Below are 19,824 nucleotides of genomic sequence, written 5' to 3'. Positions count from 1 at the left end.
AGCGTTGGAAGAGCGATGCCGTATGCATGCCGAAAGGGCTCGATAACGTTTTACTGTCACGCAAAACGGTTTATCATGCGCAAATAAATGCATGCTCACCGACATCTTCGAGTAGCGAGGGCCTGAGCGATCGGCGGGCAGCCATATTCTATTCCTTTCGGAATGGGGCAGTCTCTGGCTATTTAGAAAAATTTTCTGTTTTGTTCGGCATATTAATGAATTTTTTTTTCGCGTACACGTCACTTCGACGTGGTGAGTTTTCGTGGTTTTGTGAGGTCGCGTGACAGACAGGCGAAGTGGGCGCAGCCCGAAAACATTGGACCTATAGCAGAGGGCTAAGGACGAAAAGGCGTCGAATCAGGAATATTTATTGTTCTTTTGTGTGGTTTAATCATGGATAATCAGTGCGTACACGTTATATCAGATAGGGAGCTATCGCGGTTTTCGTGACGTCGCGTTACAGACAGGCGAAGATGAGAGTGGCCCGAAAATGTTTTGACGAATCGTGGTGGGGCTGACTGCAAAATTGGAATAGAAAAGTTTGTAATAGCTTTACGTTATACCGCCCCAGTGTTCTAGGCGGCGCATTAGTGTTGTTCGATGTCGCGAGAAAAAAAAGATCTGCTTTCGCGTCCCTCGGGGTAAACTCAATTTGAGTTTCTAGAATAATTGCATCGATGTCGAAAGAGTTCATACAAGAGAGCTTGCGCAAGAATCTAAGATATCTCTAGTTCGTTTGTTCAGCTCACTCGTGGATTGCGCAAAGTGTTAACCTTCAAAGTGGTTATGTAGAAACAACTTAAACAGATAAATTCTGCAACTATAACTCTCACGTGTACGTGCTTGTTCTGCCTATTTTACTGTACCTTCTACAGCTTCGTATACGTGGGCTTCAGTTGGCGTATTACACCATTTTCGCCCAAAAAGCTGCGCTCGTATAATATATGCAGTCTGCGAAGTGGGCTCATCGCAGGAAGCAGGTATTTTGTAAGCTTACGTCAAATAGTTTTAAAGATATCGCAAAAGCTGGAAGTGCTAAGCATATGAAGGGCTGCAATTCATGCAAGTGCGCTTAAGTTTCAGGCAGGTAAATTTACAGGATACATTAGCAGTGACGTCGAAATAGAACAATGTCATTTAGCCGACGGTCTACGTGGACGAAACGGCGTCGGTGCTATAAGTATCTGCACGTGGATTAAACCATCGCAGAAGAGCAAGAAAGCAAGAAAGGTCTCAGGCTGCTATTTTTACATTGGCCAAGCAGAGAATGTGACGGCGGAGAGTAAATTACTCATTCTTTTTCCCACACGTGTAAAAAAATAAAATAAGAGAGACTTAAAGATTGTTGCATGATAGTCGAGGCGAAAGCGCGCAAATACTCCACGCGGTGATTCGCTGAGACCAGAGGGCTTCGCAGAAATGCGGAGCGTTGCCTCTTTAAGTGAAAAATCGAAGCCTAAGACAGCAGCGTGCAGATCCTTAACGTGCAGTTAATTAGAAGAACGAGCGTTCTATTTTGTTTTTCTTTGCATTGTGTACCAGAATGCAAAAAATAACAAAATAGAACGCTCGTTCTTGTATTTAACTGCACGTTAAGGATCATCAGATGGCCAGAAGCAATACTGAAGCCCACGTTTCGGCGTCCTTTGCGAACAGTGCACATTAGAATGCAAAACCCCAAGAGTTATCGTGATTAAGGGGCACTGAACGGCAATGTTATTTGAAGTTGCATAATCAATTACGCTTCTGGAATAGCAAAACGGCCGCTGTCCTGACGCCATGAGAAGCATGAGAAGACGAAAGAGAGGCGGCGGCAGCACCCTGAAGCTTTCGTATACCAGCGCGCCGTAATAATCATGAATTTTGACAGCGTCTACAGCGGTCCAGTTAATCGGAGAAATCTAGGTCGCAGAAATTGTCAAAAATTGCTGTGTTGCATTCCAAAAGAACGAAGCTTTTTTTATGCGAAAATACCGCACGTAATAAATATAATTTGAAATACCTGACGTCCACATTTTGATTTTGATTTTACCCAGCAAGAGTAAGCTAAGCCTTTTTTCTGCCAAACGAATGGAGTTAATTAAAACAAGAAGTTCTGAAAGAATACTTTGCCAGTCTAATCTGATTTAGCGTCACTCTTTAATGTATCTCTGAGGGACTAAGACAATAATAAAATTTAAAAAAAGGCGCTCTTGCGCCATCCGCGCACCTGATACCAAGCGTTGTCTGGATGATCGTGCCTATGCCCGATATGAAGAAGATGGTGGAGATGAGGTATCCGCGGGCCGGGTCTTCTTCGCGCATGCACAGAGCCGGAGCCAAGGCGAAGGGATAACTCAGCGCTCCCGACGTCACGATCAGGTAGTGCTGCAGAAAGGCCATAACGAGGCGCAACTGCACTCCAGCCAATGTCAAAAGATCAGGTCGAAAAAAAAAAAAAGAAAGAAAACGGTGCTTCTAACAAGCAAACTAAGGACATATACAGACGCGTCTGTGTGTCGCAGTTAAGTACGGCTAGCATTGGTCCTGAGATCGCCTGCAGAGGAGTTTAGATCAACACGGATACCGCCATTATTGTGCATCAGCCATATAATATGTCAGCCAAGTATACAAGGAGCGGTAAGACGGTTAATGACAAAAAAATAAATATGTGAGGTGCCAAATGCCGTAGAAACTATGCGATGTTCGCCAATCACAGCATCCGACTGATGGTCCAAGCTGTCGTCAAACAGAAGGCTGCTCAATGCATTTACCTCAAGGCTAGCCATTTCATGTACAAACAGTGCTAAGATAAATGCCCAGAGTCAAAGATAAAGGACCTGTTGCTGTGAACGCCATGACGACTAGGTAGGGGTCACTACTACGTCACTCGTCAACGTTACCACAGCAGACATTGACAGCCCTTGTTGGCTTTCACTGTTTGCCAGCATAGACCCTGGATGGCTTCTGGTTCTACCACTGACGTGGCCCGCTACGTTTAGGGGGCAAAAATGCAATGGCGAGTAGCAGAAGTGCGTAAACACAGAAGCCCACATATTTTCAACACGTTTCCCCTGCGCATAACCACAATTTTAAAGGTGTTATGCACCTTTATTTTATCTGAAAACGCAAAGAGAGATGTTCGGTACATTGAAGCAACTTTAAAAACTTGGAGGACGCTTAAGCTTTGCCTTTAAGAGTAGACCGCGATAGCGTTATCGGGACCCGTTCGCATCGCATCGTTCGCAAACGGCAAGTAGGCTTCATTCACTGCAACAGTGAACGTGGGAAAGCCAGCTTACAAAGACCAAGCTTACACCGATCCCCTTAAAGTCGGCTTGACTTTTAAACTGAAATGCATTGCTGGAGAGACGTTTTTCCAGGGGCAATATAAGTGGTCTTATATTAAAATGTGAAGGCCCTAGCACCTTTTTTATTATTTTATTAATTGTTTGCTATTGCCCCGACGCGCGCAGGCCTGAAGAAATGTTTGAGTTTCCTCGTAGCAGAATTAGGTATTCTCGTACATTCAGATTAGAATCCGATGCCGATTGGTAAACGATCCGACGGCGAATCAGACGCCGAATGGTAAAGTCGTACTTTACCATTTTTCTGACGAATTTCACTGTGAGAAATTCAATTTTTGTTCCCCAAAACCTTGCACCACGTAGAGGGCCTGCGCGGTCGATGTGGTTGGATGATTTTCTCCACCACCCGCGATCACACGCTGGTTGCCGACGGCGGATTTTCTGCGACACGGAGCCCTAAACGCTATCGCGTTAAAACACGTTTTTTTTTTTTTTGTTCCGGCGTAGGAGCCTTGTAAGGCACGTGACCGGAAATTCCTTGGGCTCGAACACTCGCTCCTTTTATCGCACTCGTGAAACCGTCTATATAGCGGATGCATTGATATAACTTAAGGATTCCGAGGCATTAGTGATTTACCTGCAGGCCAAGTACAGCACTGAAGTACCACGCCGGACTATCATCGACACCGTAGAACATGGCCTTGTCCGAGGACTTCTGTGAGGCGAGCGTCTTGACTTCCTGAAAGATTGGCACAATCAGTCGATTTTGTTAAATAAACGCTCTTGTCCCTATCCAGCTACTAATAATATAAATACCTTCACTACCAAATTATTATGAAGTATATATTTTGGCGGTCTTAATCGGGATGATAGCCATATTCGTTAGGGTATCGATGTCCGTTCTTGTTTTAAAGATGGTGTCTAGTAATGCAAGCTTAACACTTCAGGGTGGAAATTTGCAGAACATTTCTTGCGCATGTACACTATGCGATTTGCCATCGGTTCTGCTATATACGGACTCGTTATAACGCCTTTCGCTATATGGCGGGTGCCCAAACGCCAGCCATGGAGGAAGCGCTCTTGCCTAAGAGAATCTTTGTGAATAGCTTTGCGTTTGCCGAGATTCTTGCATATTTTTCGGAATCGCATATGAAAATTCAAATGAGGGACAACAATGCTGATTACACAACATTTTAAAATGTGGGTTCTCTGTTGAAATAGAAATACATCTTTAAACAAGTACATTGGTCCCTTATTGATACATTTAACTAAGACAACAAATTATTAAAAAGAAGATGGTATGCTGAAAAAACTCGGATTTGAACCCTCGCATTAGCTATGCCGGCATTCATATCATCTTATAGTTTGCTTATTGATGAACATTGTTTCCACCAAAGCGCATAAACAGTTTGTGCAAGCAGCACTTGCGTAGCTAGCTAGCATAGCCTTTCCATTAAAAGTGCTGATGGTTTAGCTTTGAAGCCCTGTATATAAGACCTTCAAAGTAAACTATTTTCGCTGACAAAAAGCGTCCATAAATGCATAATTAAGCATTTTTGTTAGTAACTTATTAATTTCTCTATTGTAGTAGTCATCTCTATAACGACAACGGTGTTCGAAGGAAATTTTGCATTGTTGGACACTTCCACAGTGCTTGCGTTCCAAGATATTAAACATTAAATTAGATACTCAGTACAGCAATTTTGCATACGGATGCGGGAGTCTTGACAACATGACGTCCCCCGACTCCCCTTCCTTTCCCTTCGGCCCCCTCATAGCGTATCTGATTTAGCGGAGCTGTTAGCAGCTTTGCAGCTGTCGGCTAGAAAATACGACACTGCATTCATCCTCAGTGCACCCCATGATGGCGGTTATTCCCGCCTCTGAAACCCAAATCAGTGTACTGAGAGCCAAATTTGATTATCAATACTTCGGAAAACAAGCGCTTCAGTAGTATCCAACAAGATGGAGAGTTTTCTCCTAATGCTAGTCTTTTTAAGTACCTAACATAGACGTATATCCCAATCCCTAAATAAAAAGTAAAGTAACAAGTCATTGCTAATCATGTATTTACTGAAATTGTGTCCGCCAAAGAGCATAAGCCGCCTGTGAAAGCAAAATTTGCGTAGATAGCACAGCCTTATTATAAGATCACTCATTGATTAACTTGGAAGGTCCTGTATGTATAATGTTTGTAAATAGTGGTCGTTTCATTTGTTTATCATATCCCGGCCTTGGTCTGTCCCAGAGTTCCACCGGAATTTTTTCTTACGACGGTGGATTTTGTCCTGTGTCAAGATGCATTTTAGAATATCACGTCCCTCGCGTCCAGAGCGCCTCCGACAGCGGTGGGCAGCAGCCGTTCGCCCTTTTCACCATGAGTATCGGTTGAAGGACGAGAAATGTGTCCCGTATAGGCTGGTCGCTGCCGCCGCCCCCGCGACCGTCAGCAGCTCTTATAGGCGTGCGTTTCCATAGCGATGGTGACGCGCGGCCCGCAAAGTTGCGCGAACAAATAATTTAACTGAAAGCATTCTTATTGCGTTAGGAGCGAAAGGCCGGCCGACTCCGCTTCGAATGAGAGTCGGTCGACAATTGTCACAAGATACTTGAGAGTAATATTTACTTAATGTTTCCGCTAGTCTTCCAATATTTATATGTTGCAGGAGAATGTACTGGTGCTCTCAAAGGAAAAATGTCACGGATACGGCCACCTGACTGGAACCTTGACAAAGCCAAGTGATCCAGTGGGCAGTCCCTACTTTAGCACTCCTCCTGAGGGAACAAAAGCTTACAATTTTAACTTACTTTCAATTCTTACGCTGCACGCTCCAGTTGGCACACCAAAAATGTAGTGGCTACAATGCGATGATGACGCACTTCTCCTTAAAGCGCCCCTCGCCAGGTTTGGATATTGCACACAGACAAGCGCTGTGTGTAGATCGCATACTGACGATCCTGCCTGCAAAGTATAAAACCACTGCCCGGCGCTAAAAAAGCTGAAATTTCAAAATAACACCCGAACGGCCGACCTCGAGGGAGCCCTGGTTCCTGCAGGAGAATCAAGATCACTCGCATAGACGCCTGTACGTCAGACGCACTGCCTGCAACGTCACCCATTATGGCACGTAACTTCGGTAAGTCGTTCACTGCAGAAAACGCCAAACCGCTATTGGTTGTGGTGGGCAGAAACGAAAAGTAAAAAAAAAATTGGAGTACGCTTAAGCTTCGCCTCTAAGAGTGGAACGCGATATATTTATTGGACCCCGTTGACGCCGACACCGACATCGTATTTTCTGCGACATTGGGCCCAATCAAAATTTAGAAAGGCTTGGTTTTCAGCATTCCCCTCAATGTTGCCTAGAACCAAAGTACAGCGAAACACCATCAGAATTGGAGGACGCTTAAGCTTCGCCTTTGGGAGTAGAACGCGACAGCATTCAAAGATCCCTGGCATCTTATCAGGCTTTTTTCTCGGATATTCAAATTGCTATCCGACGCTATCATGTCTGTACGCTGTGGTTAAGTCGTACTTTACAATTTTTCTGACGGATTTTACTTTCAGAAATTCAATTTTTGTTCGCTAACGCCTTGCGCCACGCGAAGGGCCTGCCATGTCGGGGTGGTTCGGGATGATGTGGGTCGGCATTATTATTTCCGCCAGACTCTGATTCTTACGCCGACACCGATGCTTACGCCGACACCTGTGGACGCCGACGCTGACGCAGGATTTTCTGCGACACGAGGCCCTTAACGCTGGCGCCTTAAAAAGAATGGGTCGAAAGGAAATTCGAAGCGGGGCTCGTGATTTGAACGTGAATGATCGCTCGGCTCCCATATGGGAGAATTCTGAGGGTGGCACTGGTTTCGAGATATGCGCCGTGAAACTTGCGGTAACAATGTACGGTTGTTCCACTTACTTTGTTAAGAAGACGCTGTTCAATGCACTGAAGCACTATTGCATTTCGTTGAACCATTTGAAAATCGATATCTCGAAACTGGTGTAGTCCTGAAGATTCGTTCCAAGCTGATACGCCTTGCGAACTCACCGGCTGAAACTTGCAGCTTTAAATATGTGCCGTAAAGTAACTAATTAAAAAGTCGTAGTTTAGTTCGAAAGGTGAGGCATCGATTGTGATAGCAAATTAGTAGACAGCTATACGAAGTAAGGATGGTAGTTTCATCGGCCGTATACACTTGTAAACTTTCGCTTACTGACTGAATTAACAAGCATGGTGTCACGTGCGCACAATCAAACATGAACACATATCAGTCGATGGCCGTGCACACTCGCTGTCAAAACACTGGAGTGAGGAAGCGTGACAGCAGCAGCGAGCGACTTGACCTTCGCGCTGCCTCTCGCTTCAACGCGAACTAAGCGGCGAGAACCCAGCCCACACGAAGCTATCAGCACTTGGCGCACTATGTCCCCATCACAGATCGCTTTCAAGATAGGACCCGGACGCCCGCGCTCAGCCGTGCCATACGCAGCCGTCGCCGGAGAAGAACGGCCCCCTTTACTTCCTCCTCTCCCTCCGGTGCCTTGCGCACGACGGAAGATGGTGCGCTTCCTCCCCGATTTCCTCCCTTGCGCGCGCGCGAGATTGAGACACCATAGTCGGCTCACCCTCGCACGCTTTCACCCGCACATACAGGATATCGCGGGTGGCGACGATGTTGTCGCCCCTGTACTCTATACGGAACATCGCGCCGACGCCACCAGCGGCGGCAGCAGTAATGCGCCTGGAGTGTCCATATAATTGCTATCGCAATACAACGCCCGGTAGAGCTATCTAAAGAAAAGTATTAATGCCCGATTAGCGCACAAAGGCCTACGTCAAACATTGATGCACTCGTTCAAACTGCGCGCGCCTAAAACTGGAAGTCTCGCATACTCAACGAATAATGTTGGCCGATGCCGGAGATACGAGGTCTGTTAGAAAAGGATCCGACCTTTGGCCGAAGAAAAAAAACTGGCATAACTGGAGCGTTGGAAACCTAATCACCCTCAAAGTAGTCTCCTTGGGACTCCACACAGTTCTCCCAGCGGTGCTGCCATTGTAGGAAGCATTCAGAGAAGGCCTCTTTCGGAATGGAGTTTAGCTCGGCTGTCGTTGTAGCCTAAATGTCCTGTCTTGTCTGAAATCGCGCTCCTTTCAATGGTCTCATGATTTTGGGAAACAGCCAGAAGTCGCAGGGGGCCATATCAGGAGAGTAAGGAGCCTGCTGAACTACATAAATCTGGTTTTTCGCCACAAAAGTCTGGATCAAGGTCGAGGAATGTGCAGAAGCATTGTCGTGATGGATGCGCCAATTTCCTGTTGACCACAACTCCGGTCTCTTGCGCCGCACAGCATCACGTAGGCGACGGAGGACATCCCTTTAGTACTCTTTGGTGATTGACCCTGTGGTGCGTACTCGTGGTGTGCCACACCGCGGGAGTCAAAGAAAGCAGTCAGCATCACTTTGACATTGCTGCGCACTTGGTGGGCCTTCTTTGGTCTTGGTGACGTGGAATGCTTCCACTGTGACGACTGGGATTTGGTTTTCGGGTCGTACCTGTACACCCAAGGCTCGTCACCAGTGATTATTGTGCTCATGAAGTCGGGGTCACTGTTTGTGGAATGCAGCATGTCCTGTGAGACTTCAACACGAAGTTGCTTTTGCTCCACCGTGAGCAGCTTCGGCACGAATTTCGCCGCAGCTCTCTTCATGGCTAAATCTTCAGTCATAATGGAATCTGTAGAAAAAGTGGTGATGCCTACCTCTTCCGCAATTTCTCGCATAGTCAAACGACAGTCCCGCATCACCACAGCGTTCACTTCGGCAATGACCTGGTCATTTCGGCATGTTGATGGCCGACCGGAGCGTGTCTCGCTCTCCACCGATGTGCGGCCGTCTTTAAACCGGTTGTACCACTCCTTAATCTGTGTGCTGCTCCTAGCATCATCACCGAAAGCGGTCTGAATCATACGAATGGTTCCCAGTTGGCTGTCACCCAGTTTATGGCAAAATTTAGTGCAGTAGCGATGCTCGTCGCTCCGTCATTTTCCTTGCAATAAAGAAACCAACGAGAGCACTGCGCACTACATCACTGAAACGCTGCGTCCCAGCGACTGACGCTCTCGGCAGGCGGGAAAAAATTCGCGCATGCGAACTGAAGGTTCAAGGTCGGCTGATGTAAGCGCGCTTTTTCATATCCATCAGGTGATCGCAAAAAAAAAAGGTCGGATACTTTTCTCACAGACCTCATAGTGGAGCCTAAGATGTGGGCGGATCCCAAAGTTTGTGCAATGTAAACTACAAACCACATGGTACTCTAATGCGCCCAATAAGATATTGCCTTTCGGTGGCTTAGTGGCTTTGGTGTTGCGCTGCTAAGAGCGAGGGCGCGGGATCAAACCCCGGCTGCGCTGGCCTGCATTTCTATGGCGGCGAAATGCAAAAACACCTGTGTACCGTGTATTGGGTGCGCGTTAAAGAACCCCAGGTGGTCAAAATTACTCCGGGATTCCCCACTATGGCATGGCTCACAATAATACTGCTCCGCTGCTACGTAACAACATCGTGGTTTGGGCACGTAAAATCCCAGAACCTAATTTTTTTTAAGATCTTGCCTTTCTTTGATGTCGACCACTGTTGACTCGCCTTTTTTGTTTTCGCCATCTATTTATTGGTCCTAATGAGGCACAGGGCCAATGAATGAATGAATGAATGAATGAATGAATGAATGAATGATTATGCAAACCTGGAAAATAAGCCTTTTTTCCAATTAATTTATTGAAGGACGACCGCGGAGGTCCGAAATTGCGCCGACCATGATAGCATATCCAATGCTACAGCATGTTCACATTGTCCCTTACTTTTTGTATTTTTTACACTCAAAACCATAAGCATTTACCACCACTGTCCGAAAATCCAACGACCGTACGTTTTTGTATATTGTGCGATGGCCCTAGACGTTGTCGTCGGCGTGTTTGACCTTACTACGCGATCTATTTTGCTGCTGCATAGCTTTTTGGAAAAGTTGCCGGTATTGTCAAGAAAGGCGCAAGAATCTACTGCGAGTCAGCGCAAGCACGCGAAAATGATCGAACCCGACTCGCTCATGATCTGATTGGCGCACCGGAGCGTGGCGTCGTCTCCCGGGTGTTCCCGAAGATAGATCGATTCAAGGGTCTGCTGGCTCGCAAGACGTTCGAGGAGTACGAAACTGATGCTGGCATATTTTTTGGCAAAAGTTCGTGTTGACTTCGATTTATCTCCGTCACTGAGTCTCTGGAATGGGGAAAACGAAGCGATTCGGCGAGCGCCAACTCTGACGCACCCACGCCGTGGAGCAGCGACACGGCTGCTCCACTGTCTCCTGGTCGCATCGGGGCTCTCCTCCATCCCGTGAGGAGGCCTTTGGCTTTTGCGAGCGGATTTGGCTCGTACCGATTGCTTCTCAGGTGACGGTGCTCGCGCCTGACGAAATAGGATCTTCGTACGAAGGAAATAATGTAGTAGGTGTTTTTTTTTTCTTTTTCTTTGTAGCTGTACCAAACGTTTAAAATTAAAGCAATGTCCAACGTGGCGTGGTTATGTGTATCACTCGAGCTCCACATTGGTAGCCTCTCGATAAAGAGTAATTTGTGCACTTAGGTGCGCAACAAAAGAGGGTTGCGTGAATTAACGTTTTAATCATTAATCTTACGTAGCTTAGACACTCGAGCAGTTTGAAGTCCATCCTCCTCATTGTGTCTTGGCAAACAATGCAAATTTCAATAAAAAAAATTTACCGACGGCTATGATACTCCCTAATGCAAAATTTGAGCGCAGCTCTATACGTGTTTTCATTTCGCGATATATTGAGGCAAAACAAAAAAAAAATGAGAGAGACATTTAGCAGTGTCGGCGATCTTCGAAAATCTGATCTGCGGGCCAAGCGCGTCGGCTTTTGTACATGACTCGTCGAGGGTTCCAGTGTAATCGCTGGGGCCGCCTGGCTTCCAGAAAGTACTACACAATTCGCGTCGCGATAGGTTCGTACGATACGAAACGAGCGGTCCGGCTGAGACCTGATACGAGTATGCATCGAGCGGTCGGGTGGGTCTACATGAGACAAGCTTCCCGCGCGTACGTTCACTGAAGGGGCCGCTCTCATTGGTCTCCGCCGGTCGCGGCTCGCGTGTTTCACCTCCCGCTCCGTGTTCGCTCTTTTATGTTTCGCTGGGCTCGTTCGCTCGGTTACGCCGCCGACGCCGACGCTCGCCGCATGGGCGGGAGCCAAAGTGCTGCGCTCAGGAAAACAGCGCCTATGAAGTAGCTTTCACCGCCCGTGCATTTCGTCATGCTGCCCAGTCACTACTGGCCTGGTCCTGTGTTCGACTGACTGCATTCGCTATACAGGCGGCAATTACATGTTCAACGTGATGTCTATTGGACTTTGTAGCAGCCCAGCCACGTTTGCATTTAACCTTATCTCTCTCTATATCCCAGCCACGTTTGAACGCTTGATATTGTAGTGTCTGCCGTCGGGTGTACGGAGCCGGGAGCATGACTATCACGTGAGTACCAGCTTAGAACCGTCGACGTTGCAGGCTTTTAATTAACACGCCGGTGTTGTCTACGTGAGCCTGCATCGAGTATGCTGAAATATAAAGCAATCTGTGTTTGGGTTCCGTAGAGACTTGCTCATCGCACCTTCACTCCGAGCACAATACGCACTCGAGAGATATCTATAGCTGTTCTTCAAGGAATGAAATGGAATTCCTGCCCCTGTTACCTAGGAGGCATCGTCGTCTTTTTACCTCTTGTTTCTGCCAGCATTTCTGAAGTTTAGACGAAGAGGTGATGTGCCTTTCTACGACGGTGTTCAAATCAACAGTAAATGCAAAATCACCAGCAATAGCATCAAAGTCCCCGACCACGTTTCCACAAAAGGATGGCGTCCATTTGGACCGGGAGATGATGGCTTCTGTTATCAAACTTCCTCTCTCCTTGCATAAATAAAGATTTGCACAGCTTTCCCGACTACTTTTGTCGGTTCATACGTAACTTTGCCAGAAATGAATCTTCTTTGCACCTGTTCTACGCGGCCACTTCCGCATGGTCTGAGGACTGTGAATCGGCTTTTTCAGGGCCTTCAGCAACGCTTCACTTCAGAGCCGGCTTTCTTTAGCTTCAGTGAGGCAGCCACCACACTCGACACTGACGCCTGTGCCACCAGCAGATTCAGATGGGCGACCGTTGTGGCGCCGCTCTGTGTGGGAATATATATATATATATATATATATATATATATATATATATATATGTGTGTGTGTGTGTGTGTTTGTGTGCGTGTGTGCGTGCGTGTGTGTGTGTGTGTGTGCGTGCGTGCGTGCGTGCGTGTGTGTGTGTGTGTGTGTGTGTGTGTGTGTGTGCGTGCGTGCGTGTGTGTGTGTGTGTGTGTGTGTGTGTGTGTGTGTGTGTGTGTGTGTGTGGTGTGTGTGTGTGTGTGTGTGTGTGTGTGTGTGTGGTGTGTGGTGTGTGTGTGTGTGTGTGTGTGTGTGTGTGTGCCGGACTCCATATAGGCATCTCCGCAGTAATAGGGCCGCATAATCCTAATAAGGCCTTTATTCGGAGGCTCACACAGCGAAGCGCTTTTCTTGTGCCGGCTCTTCCTTCGCGCATTCTAGCAGAATGTATCATGAGTTTAAAAGTCACAAACATTGTCATTTCATTGGTCACCCTCTGTGAACTTATCAGAGCGGTATTGCATTTCCACAAACTCATAATACCAAACACGAATCATTAATTATAAATAGAAGCCCTCTAAGACCCTTCAAGCATGGCGACATGCTTGAAGTGACATGGCAAACTGTTTATTGGAGTCTAGCACTTCATTTCTTGCGCGATATGAACATTCCAACGACTGAATAAAAGACCTCATCCATGCTTGCGAACCAGTAAAGACAGAACTTAAGTTTCTTTACGTAAAAGTCTTTCAGGTTCAGCGTATATCATGTCATGGAGGTCATCAAGGTCGGGAAAAAATACTGCCACGCGTGGCACTGGAGTCGAAAGGCAGTGCACAAACACTCCTACAGTATAGGAAGGTTGAAATAGTTCGCCCTTTGAAAGTCAACACGCGAGATTCGCACACTTCAGAAAAGCATGCCGGAAATAATTAACCAAGATATTAGAGTTTTATCTCTGCGTGATACATGATATGCTACCGTGATACATGATAAGTTAGGCCACCGGGGCATGCGAAGCGGAACCACGGTGGACATGCCAAGAGATGAATGTTTGAGCATTCACGTTAAAACGTGTGCACCGTTTTGGGCGTACATTGTACCCAAACAATAATCGTCACCTATCTTGCGTGCCTTTCCTTTCTTTAACGCCTAGCGACCAGGGCGGTTATTTTGTGGCGATGCCTTATGCCTTATTCTATACTAGTCTTATCATCCACCGCTCACGGCCAGCTGATCCCTTTGATAACGTGAGCGCACCGTCGATCTTACCACTGACCAAGCGCGAAAAGGCATTAGCATCGGAAAGGCATCGCTACAAAATACCGGCCCTGTACTTCCACGTCACGAATGGCATGTGCTTTATCAGCGTGACATCGCATTCTTGAGAGTAATGTACCGAACACAGAGTTTTTAAGAAAGGAAACGCACGCAAGACAAATGACGATTATTGCTTGAGGATAAGATACTTCCCAGCGGGTGTAAGCTTTTTCTAGAGTGTACCGTCATCGCGTACCATGCTGAAGCATACAATCAAATTAGTGATGCGAAGAGGAATTAGCCTATCAGAGCCTTCCGCAACGCCTACGTGTCACCAACGCTACCGCTGTGATACCATCTGGTAGATCTAAATCAAAACCCTTCCGGCTCGCTGCGATTTGATCGCAATAACAACGATAACACATTGCTAATACTTTGTCCTCAGAATGAGATGGAATCAAGTAATCGCGAAATATACCCATTATTTAATTTTGTGACAACACAACGCAAGTGGCAAGAGCAAATTCGGCGTGAAGCGGCGATCTTGGCTGGTCTGGGCGCTGCCATGTTGTTACGCCAACACGGTAACCGGCCGCGGTAGTCCGCGATATAAGACGCGCACGCGCTGGGCGCGTACCGTATTACGGTAACGTATTACGTATCACGGAAAGCTGAAACTTTCTATAGTGATTTTAAACTACATTTTAGAGTGAAAAAGAAAGAAAAGAACCCAAGACGTTCTAGCTTGTCTTCCACCCGTATTTTAAAACGGCCTCGACTCGCATATTTTCCCCGATTCTTCCGAGTGAAGCACAACGTGGTCCTTCGACTGAAGAAGCCACAGCTCTTCAGTAACGCTCCTTGACAATTTCTAGGACAAGGAGTCGCTTGAGAAACACCTATTCTACCCAGGGCATTCAAGTGAACGTTCAGAGTGGCTGGGGTTGTATTCTCGGTTGATCACTTTTGGGGACACTTTGACTTTTACGTGACGTGATGCCTGGCGCGATGCCTGCTGGCTTAGCCAACCAGTGTCCCCAGAAAATGATATCCCTGAAAGTGATCGACCGAGCATACGGTTCCTGTCATCACCGTCATGCGTTATTGCAGCATGGTGACCCCTTCAGTCGAGAGGTGAAGGCGCTGCCGTCCATTTTTCCGAACTGGAGTGCCGAGTGCAGGAAAGTTGGATAATACGGAGGCTGGTGCTTGGAAAATGAGCTTAACGCCAGACCTACCGGCTCTTTCTCGAAGGTGAGGTGAGTTTCCCCGTTCCCAGGACGATGGACTTCCAGCGGTGCTTTACTGAAGTCGAAAACGTCTTCTCCAGTTGGCAATTCCTGTCAGACACAAGCATGAAGCAAACATTACAGGTTATACTAACACAAACGTGACGAAACATAAACTTGATACAGAACGAGCTAGAGGATTTTGCATATTCTCCAAACTGCCAGTCAAGGAGGGCCGCTGGTTGGCTAAGAACAAGGATGGGTTGATGCGAAAGTAGCTGATATAGCAGCTGGCATAATAATCTGACATAATTATATGCCGTGGTTTAACGTGCCGGCAGTGACACACTGTATAAAATTATTGACAACACTGGCTGATACAGATGAACCGCCGAAATATACGGGAACAAAAATAATTCGCGTAGCTTGCACTGGAGGCGCAATGCTAAAGAGACAGAGGAGCTGAGGGGCCCCTAGCTAGTCCTGGCTTTTGGGCTAGGCTAAGCACTACCAAGTCATCCCCAGCATTTTCCGAAATTTATTGATTATTGATCGTTTATCGATTAGCTATTGATTGGTTGTCGATTGGCTATCGCAAGGTATTGGCTACGTATTTGGGTTAGGCTAAGCACTACCAAGTCATCCCCAGCATTTTCCAGAATGTATTGATTATTGATCGATTATTGGTTAGCTATTGATTGGCTATCGATTGGCTATCGATGTCTGACTAAGCTTAAGTAGTCCCAACCATGCTTAGCTAGACTTTAGAGGCTCAGCTTCGCTAGTTCACATGGGTGTGTGCCATTGCGCTTGGACCCTTTCTGCACTACCACCAGGATCGGCCCACATTTTCTGTTCGCGGTTGACATATTACGCGTGGCTTAAACAGCTCCGCTGTTAAAAGAATGCGTGATCTTTGTAGTGACACTGATTGTTTACGAACGGTTGCCGAAATCTGTTTGCATGTCGTTGCAACGTTTGCAGTGCTTTCTTGAACGCGGTTTGCATGGCGTTTTTAAGCTCTGTTTGGCATACTGAGGGAAAACAAATCAAGATAGGCGCTAAGATTCACGCGGTTCCCTTAGGAACCGACACGGTGTACTCTTTATGGTCTTTTGTTCTATCACTGAATGTGGCGGAGCTGATTAGGAGGAGGGTGGTGCCCTTTAGGTTGGGTAAGCCTGGTAGTCTCAGCCACAGGACAGCTCCGCCCGAACGTGTCTTTCCAGGACACTGAGACTCATTGTCCCCACGTGTACTTGAATTCTGTTTCTGGCTAAAATGGGAAGCAAAAGACAAAATAGTTACTTTCGCACTATTATTGGTCATTTGGAGAATACTAGTTACTGTACAAATGTGCAATGAAATGCCTCTCATCTCAAAGTTCTTCGCAAGTTGTAAAACATTCCCTGGCCCTGAACACCGATGAACCGACAAGACCGGATGAAATGCTCTCTATTAGCTACTTCGTTGCACTTTCTAAGCAAAGGAGAAAGAACGCGCCCTATTTTCAACCCCCACTAAAGAATGTAAGACCATGTTATTATGCAAAGATAAGCGGCTTCTATGCGCTTAAGCTTCTCGATATGAACGAGCACTCCTGAAGCGGTACCAAAAGTGAGTTAATGGTGCTGCGAATTGCCTGCATCTGGAACTGAATCTGGATCTGTACTGAATCTTGATCTGTAATTATAACGTATGTGATTGTGTGAATTATTGGACTGCGAAGTCGTAAATAGATACAGAAGACAGTGAGAAACCACGTGCAAATAGTATTCACGAACGAATAGCGTTCGGCGTACTCACTAATAAATACCCTCGCAAACGCAGGCGCGTCACAGATAATGCAAGGGGAGCGCCGTGTAAATCTTTGAAGCTGAGACGTTCTTAATACACGTCATCCCCCTGCCATAAGTAAAAATACATTTTATACGAGCGATAGTTTGCGTGGGTGCGTTGCGAGGTTCTTGAAGCAATGCTCTGCGCGTCGGTTCGCTCCTAGAACCCTTTTTCCACAATCTTCGTGTGACAAAATGTCGCAGCTTATAGCGAAGTTTTAGGTAACGAAAAATGCCTGGTCGAACTACGCTTATGCAAAAAAAAAAAGAATATCCACACTCTCAAGACACTGAGTGTGTGATGCTCCCCATACGAATGACGTTAAGGAGGGCGCGGACAGTAAGTGTGTGCATGCGTGTGGCGAGGCGTGGAGGATAGGGGTAAGTGGGAGAAGAGATCGAACGGGTGTGTGATGTCTCGTGTCGAGAGAGATGACCCTTAGGGCATTATGAGCGCTGGCAGTACCGGTTGTATCCTTCATTCGCCCCTCACCTTGCGGGCGAACAGCGGCTCTTTCTCGGACAGCTCGGTGCCGTCATCTAGAACCTCCTCAGGGACTCTGGTCATCGGCTGGCCGTTGTGGTGTGCGTGACTCTCGTCCCGGGAGCATCCATCGTGGTCAGGCGCTGGATCCTCCTTGGCCCCGGCGTTGGATCCTCGGTCTGGATCCATTCTGACGTGCTGACAGTGGCGTCCTGCTGTGAACCTGATTGGAAAATATAAACCGAATGAATAAAATAGGTGGAGCTTTTAACAACAACAAAATTTATTTTCCTTCGCTTGAGTATTTCTCTCTATGTTTTTTTTATTGTTTGTTTGCTTCCTTTTCATTAGAAAATAGTGGATGAAAGGTGTTGCTGCGTCGTTCGTTTACAAGAAAACGCAGCCTCTTGTAGAAAGATTCGAACAAAACGTGGGCATTAAGGAGAGTAAGAACTTCTCAACCCTGAGGCCTTCGAGGTTCTCGAAAGCGCAGTACGAGCTATTCTAGATATATCCGACTTCTTCGTGTTGCCGTCCTGTTGTCTGCACTCTCTCTTCGGTATGTTTTTATACTTCTGTTGCTCTATCCGCTACTTGCCAATTTAAAGCATACTGTATCTGCCGCAAATGCTTCACTTTCTCCTCCTCACTGCTGTACTGAAAACGTGAGGTGGCCGCATCAAAAATGTTATCATTAAAACGTGTAATAATGCAAAGATAACTGCGTATGTTCTTCAACTATAGTTTTGTGATAAAAAAACTGTTCTTTCAGGGAAATAATCATGGAGACAAACACACTGCTGCCTTACAGTTGCACCATATACCTGTCCCATACGTATAACCCTATTCAATTTATTTACAGAGAAAGAAGAGCAATATTAAAATTGGGGGGAGTAAGCACAGAGAAAAAGAAAGTGGGCTGCGTGTTCTTAGAGAAACAAGAGACTCACAAAGCGCTGACAAGACGCTATGAAGTAGCGCTTCTTGCTTTCTTAAACGGTTTAATTTTTTTCTATTGATTAAATGAGCCTCCATGGTTGAAGAACAGCACAGCGGAGAGGTCCCTCTACGCAACGAGTTGCTTTACTTTAGGCTCTGGTCTTTTAAACTCATCTTTGTTAACTTGTTTGAAATCACAAAAGAGAAAAAAATTACTGACCCGCTGACTAAATGAAAAAGAGCAATAACATATACTTCTTGACAAAAAAATGTTTAATCTATTTACTTACGGTCTCTAGGCAATTTCGGTCGATTATCCATTTTCCTAGAGAAAAATGAACATTACACTAATCTGCAGGTACTATACTACAGGAGATGATGCTTGACAGAAAATGAAATTCTACTAGAACCCCTACAAAAATCTCGTATTGAGGCAAAAAAAAAATCTAATGAACTTAACGCACTTCATCCCATAACATTTAAGTTTCCTATATGGCTGAAAAAAAGGCTATATAAAAAAAGAAGGCCAACGTCAACAATATTTGCGCACGCCGTTTATTGTGAAATGCGTGAAGTATGCTGCACCACTAGTGTTCGACGACCACGACTCGTGGGGCCGAGAACTGTCGCAAATGTATAGCTCGATCTCAGAGCACAAGGCAGATACTGAGGGTGATGTGGTTCAAACCTGAAGGGGAACACAGAATCTTGGCCTTCGCGCGAAATGGGCAACACAGAATGAATATTCTTCAAAAAGTAGATGAGACAAATCGAAAACACTTGATGGCAACAACACGTACAACACACGGTCTTTATGATCTTTATTCCAAGGTACACACACATCTATATGCGCATCTTGCTTGCCTGGGGAACGTATTCGCCATGACACGAAAATGCACCAGAAATTAAAGATCAACTCGAACTGGGAGAGTCACCTAAGAGCATCATTTCTTTTTCTTGAAGAGACGAGGATAGCATGCTGCCACACTTTTCACCTTTACGTTTGATATTAACCTTTAGGTATAATAAGTTAACCAGGCCAGCTCGCCGCGAGGTCGCGGATTTTACAGCGTCTGACTGGGCGTAATGTGATTTATTATAGGTAAACAAGGACTGCATATTGTATTCAAAAGGCGCAATAGGCTGAACCTTTAGTCGAAGCGGCACAAATACGCGAAAATAGCTTGAAATTCATGAGGTCACACTGACGTACATGCGCTAAGGCTTTGGGGCGAAGTCCAAAAAAGGGACACGTGGCCTTCTTTTTCACTAGTAATAAACCTTTTCCTGCCACATGAATGAAAACAGAACTTTGACACACTTCATTACCAGTCCAAACTGATTGAGTATTGCTTTTTATTGTCCCTGTCCACCGGCCTGATTGTCCTCACGAGTACGGCACGCGCCTCGTACAAGAGGACCGGCACAGGCGCTTAGAATTACTAACAAAAATATTGATTAGGCGGTGTCTAGCACTCAAATCAGCAACTTGCAAAAGATACTGTCTATGAGTAATCGACACAAGCTAGCACTACCTACCATCTTAATTGCCATGATAGAATTGCC

At 46.2% G+C, this 19,824-nt stretch overlaps 1 protein-coding gene across 1 annotated transcript in view; it reads right to left on the bottom strand.

Moving 5' to 3' along the window:
• LOC119435506 (solute carrier family 23 member 1) overlaps nt 1-19,824 on the bottom strand; it is a 130,900-nt gene that overhangs the window by 104,634 nt on the left and 6,442 nt on the right. Inside the window, exons 2-5 of the mRNA XM_037702348.2 lie at nt 17,329-17,542; nt 15,007-15,108; nt 3,925-4,026; nt 2,210-2,367 (exon numbers count right to left, since the gene is read on the bottom strand). Coding sequence (XP_037558276.1) covers nt 2,210-2,367; nt 3,925-4,026; nt 15,007-15,108; nt 17,329-17,508 — 542 coding nt within the window. The 5' untranslated portion in view covers nt 17,509-17,542. The remainder of the gene's footprint in view (nt 1-2,209; nt 2,368-3,924; nt 4,027-15,006; nt 15,109-17,328; nt 17,543-19,824) is intronic.

Source organism: Dermacentor silvarum, chromosome 1 (assembly GCF_013339745.2).
Source record: "Dermacentor silvarum isolate Dsil-2018 chromosome 1, BIME_Dsil_1.4, whole genome shotgun sequence".
NCBI lineage: Eukaryota > Metazoa > Arthropoda > Arachnida > Ixodida > Ixodidae > Dermacentor > Dermacentor silvarum.
Note: the sequence above shows the minus strand (reverse complement) of the source record. Positions and strands in the feature narration are given on the sequence as shown.